Below are 4,573 nucleotides of genomic sequence, written 5' to 3' on the forward strand. Positions count from 1 at the left end.
CCGGGGGCCGTGGGGCGTCTGGCCGGGGTGCCCCCTGGGGACAGTGCCACCGTGTGCCCCTGGGACAGTGACACCGTGTGCCCCAGGGACAGTGACACCGTGTGCCCCCCTGGGACAGTGCCACCGTGTCCCCCGGCCGTACCTGCTGATGGTCTGCTTGATGGGCCGCTCCTGCAGGTGGATGTAGTGGTTGAGGGTGGAGGGGCTCTGGTCATCGCTGGCCTGGGGACACACAGAGGCTGAGCGGGGCCGCTCCGGCCGCAGGGAGGTGGCACTGACCCCGCTGACCCCCCCAATGTCCCACACCCACCGTGCGGGACAGGACACTACGCACCCCCCTCCTCCTCAGCAGCTGCAGCCGGATGTCGATGTCGAACTTCCTGCAGTGCTGGATGTGCTCGTGGCTGCCCAGGGCGTGTTTGCTGCAGGGATAAGGGCACAGGCTCAGCCCACACCCCAAAATCCCATCCCAAAATCCCTCCTGGGGTGCCCCATCCCGAAATCCCACAGCCAGGCAGCCTTGGGATGGGTTCACAGCGAGGCCGAACTTCCTGCAGGGCTGGGTGAACTCTTGGCTTCCCAGAATGCAGGGAGAGCCCCACAGGCTCGTCCCACACCCCAAAATCCCATCTGGAGTGCCCCAAAATCCCTCCTGGGGTGCCCCATCCCAAAATTCCATGGCCAGGCAGTCTTGGCTGGGGCTCCCAAGGGGGCTGAACTTCCTGCGGGGCTGGGTGTGCTCGTGGATATCCAACATGCAGGGAGAGCCCCACACGCTCATCCCACATGCCAAGATCCTGCCTGGATGCCCCCAAATCCTGCCTGGAATACCCCATTCCAATATCCCACACCCAGGCAGCCTTGGCCAGAGCTCAGGGTGGCCGCCCTGCCTGCGCAGGGACCTTTGTGGCACCAGGAAACCCAGAGAATGAGGAATTGTTTTCCCTCCTTCCCCTCCAGAGCCGGGCCTGGCGCCGGAGCTGGGCGTGGAGGAGCCCAGCCCGCCAGGACCTGCCCAGGGAGCTGTGGGAAGCAGGGCATGGATCTGAGGGGCTGGAGGATGCTCTGAGAGTGGGATTGGGGTGAACCACGGAGCTGGGAATGAACAGGGAGAAAGAACGCTGGAGCTGGGAATGACAGGGAGAACCCTGGAGCTGGGAATGACAGAGGGAATCCTGGAGCTGGGAATGACAGGGAGAACCCTGGAGCTGGGAATGACATCCTGATCCCACTGGTGTGGGAAGTGGATCTGGAGCAGGACCCACTCCAGTGATCTGTGGCAATCTGAGGGGCTGGAGGATGCTCTGAGAGTGGGATTGGGGTGAACCCTGGAGCTGGGAATGGCAGGGAAAACCCTGGAGCAGGGAGTGACATCCTGATCCCCCGGGGAAGCCTCCCTGGAGCAGGACCCCTCCAGCCCCGCTTCCTTTGCTGGCTCCGGGCGGAAGGAGCTGGTGGAGCCCTGGATAAATCCCACAGGAATCCTGTGACAGCGGCTCGGGATGCCGAGCAGAGCTCCAGCGCCTGCCCAGCTCCGCAGGGAGGGTTTTGGCACTTCCAGCATCTCCTGGGCCATGGGAAGATGTGGGAAGAAAAGATCGGCCACAAAAGGGGCTTTGTGTCCCGGGGCTTTCCCAGAGAACTCTGAGGGCCCCGGGAGATACCAGGAAATGTCCCGTGGGGTCTGCTCCGTGCCCAGGGGGCTGCTCCCCGCTAGAAAATGGGGTTCATCCCTTTGGGAATGCCATCCCACAGCTGGATGGATCCGGCCCTGGCAGCTCTGAGCGCCCCAGGGCTGCTGTGCCCGCCTGGACGCAGCTGGACACAGCTGGACACAGCTGGACACACGTGGATGGGGCTGTTTGGCATCACAAGGGCTCAGCACCCTTGGGAACAGCCCCTCGGGGTGGCCCTGAATCCCCTCTGGGTGGCCCCAAAACCCCTTGAGGTGGCCCTGAAGCTCCTTTTGGTGGCCCCGAAGCCCCTTTTGGGTGGCTCTGAAATCCCTTGGGATGGCCCTGAATCCTCTTTTGGTGGCCCTGCAGCCCCTCGGGGTGCCAGGAGCAGCTCTGGGCTCCCTCAAAAGCCTCTCCCGATCCCAAGCCATTCCCATCCGTCCCTTTAGGTCCCAATTCCCGCGGCAGGGCTGGCTCCAGGGGCAGCTCTCCAGCGGCAGCAGCTGGCTCCAGCCCCGGGAAAGGCCGGGAATGCCGCAGCTGCTGCTTCTCCCTCCGCAGAGAACTCTCCCCAGCCTCCAAACCCTCTGGAAAGGCAGAATTCCTCCAGGAAAGGCAGGAGGGAAGGAGGGATGGGATCCCCTTTGCCCATCCCTGGCACTGCCCGGGTGTTCCTGAAATCCCGCATCCCTCTCCCTCCTTCTCCTGGGATTTATCCAGGGCTGGGAGAAGCCGGGCTCCGCTTCCTGACACGGCTTTTAGGAATTCTCCTCCAAAAAGCATTTTTGGCAGCTCCCAGCTTCCCAGCCCGTTTTCCAGGCGCGTGGGGATCAGCCTGACCGACACCCTGCCGCCGGGAGCCACATTCCCAACACGCCACTTTTGGCAGGAGAGGCTCCAGCTGCAGGAAGAAGAGCGGAGAAGCTCCTGCTGTGCTCTCCGGGATCAGCCCTGGAGTGCCTGGGATGGATTTTCCCCGTTTTTTCCCCCCCCTCCATTATCCACAGCCACTCACTTCTGCAGGAATTCCTCCAGGCCGCAGATTTTGAGCAGGAAATCCTCGACGTCCACGGCGTGGAGCTCATCATGGGTGTAGCACAGGGCCTGGTAAATGAGCAGGTCCACGGTGGAGGAGCCTGTGGGGAACGGTGGGAACGCTGGGAATGGCGGGAATGCCGGGATTCCAGCTTTTCCTGGGGGCTTGGATCGCACTCACAGTCGCAGGTGAAGGTGAGGGGCTCCCTGAGGCTGTCACACACCACTGTCACCTTCAGGCTGACGCCGTGGCCCAGCTGCTCCGGGCTCAGGTTCACGGCATTCCACACCAGGCCCGTCCCGGAATAATCCGTGCTGCCGGAGCTGGAGCGCAGCCTGAGGAATCGGGGATGGATCGGGGATCCTGCTGGATTTGTGGGGGGGTTGTCCTCCCCCCCCCGCCCCCCAAATTCACCCGTTTTGGGGGGGTTTTTTGCCTTGTTTGGGTACTCACACGTCCAGCATGTGACAGAACGCGGCCACCTCCTCATCCCGCTCCTCGGACACCTCGAAGAGCTCGTAGCCGTTGGCCAAGGAGTGCGGCCGGGGGGCCACCTGGGGGGCAGGACACGAGCCCGTCAGCTGGGGGCCACCCCCGGGGGTCCAGCCTGAAGCCCACCCCCATGGGGACCACCGGACCACCCGCTGGAGCAGCCTGTGCCACCCCAGGGCCACCGCGGAGGGGACAGAGGTGGCCCTGCAGTGGTGTGGGGGATGTGGCCAGCACAGGGGGGGTTTGAGCCCCTTACCCATGGCTGGGGGACCCCCAGAGCCCTCCCAAAAGTGGCCATTTCCAGGGATATCCCGCAGGGATGGAGCTGAGGAGCAGCAGGATGGGCAGGGACTGTCCCCAGGCCGTGGGGGTGCCGCAGGGGACGCTGCCCGCTGCTGTCCCCACCCAGGGCAGGGGGCCCCGCCGTGCCAGGGGGGTCCCCGGGGTTCTGTTGCTGTCCTGCTGGGGACAAAGGCGGCTCTGTCACAGCGATCAACCCGGGAAGGGCTCCCGGGAGGAGCTGGGAATGCCGCGGCTGCTCCAGGAGATTTTAATTCTCTTTCCTAATGAGGTTCTGGCACTTGGAGAGCCACGAGTGACCCGGAGAGTGAGCCCAGGTCCCTGAGGAAGGGGACTTTTCCTGGCTTTTATCCCCTGCTCTGCTGTGCCACAGCTGGAATTCTGCCCCTGCCGTGGGCGTTCCAGGGTCTGGCCCATGGGACCTCCAGTTTCGGGGTTCTGGGCAGGGCTGGCTCATGGGATGTCTCTATGCTCGGACACCTCTTCCCACATCCCACACAACATTCCAAGGAGCCACGAGGGTGGGACAAGGACAACCCGCCCGGAGTGAAGGACACGCAGCTCCAGGACATCCCAGCGCTGAATTCCCAGCTCCTTTCCCACCCCAATTCCAAGGCCAGCAAGGGAAGCCTCTCACCGGCTCCACGGAGATCCTGCGGTTCTTGTTGGGCGCCAGGTTCTTCCTGCTGCCCGAGCGGGGTCCGTAGGTCCGCGGGGGCACCTGCGGGGGCATGGTCTTGCTCCGTGCCACCGGCTTCCCGCTGGATTCCTTCTCCAGGATGCTCCTGCCTTCCTTCCAGCCCCGGGAATTTTCCCGCAGCACCTCGGACTCGTAGGTGGACTTGAGGTTGAGGCAGGTGATGGCGTCCACGCCGTAGGGATCCTCCTGGGAGATGCGGCGCCCCAAAAGCTTGTCCTGCGCCACCGAGAACATGTTGATGTCCCTGGGCTGGCCCTGGCCCTTGGGGGACAGCGGGGACGCCTTCCCCAAGCGCTGGCCTCCCTCGGGACAGCCCCACAGCGGGTGCCGGGGGGGCAGCGGCGGCGGCGAGAGCTTTTTGGGGGAACC

At 64.2% G+C, this 4,573-nt stretch overlaps 1 protein-coding gene across 1 annotated transcript in view; it reads right to left on the reverse strand.

Annotated features, from left to right (window-relative positions):
- The window catches only part of PIK3C2B (phosphatidylinositol-4-phosphate 3-kinase catalytic subunit type 2 beta), a 17,246-nt gene that overhangs the window by 12,090 nt on the left and 583 nt on the right, over window positions 1–4,573 (reverse strand). The window contains 6 exon segments of the mRNA XM_017727159.1: window positions 143–222; window positions 311–422; window positions 2,692–2,812; window positions 2,893–3,047; window positions 3,166–3,266; window positions 4,142–4,572. Of these exon segments, the coding sequence (XP_017582648.1) occupies window positions 143–222; window positions 311–422; window positions 2,692–2,812; window positions 2,893–3,047; window positions 3,166–3,266; window positions 4,142–4,572 (1,000 nt within the window).

This window comes from Corvus brachyrhynchos, unplaced genomic scaffold (assembly GCF_000691975.1).
Source record: "Corvus brachyrhynchos isolate BGI_N302 unplaced genomic scaffold, ASM69197v1 scaffold72, whole genome shotgun sequence".
Taxonomy (NCBI): Eukaryota; Metazoa; Chordata; class Aves; order Passeriformes; family Corvidae; genus Corvus; species Corvus brachyrhynchos.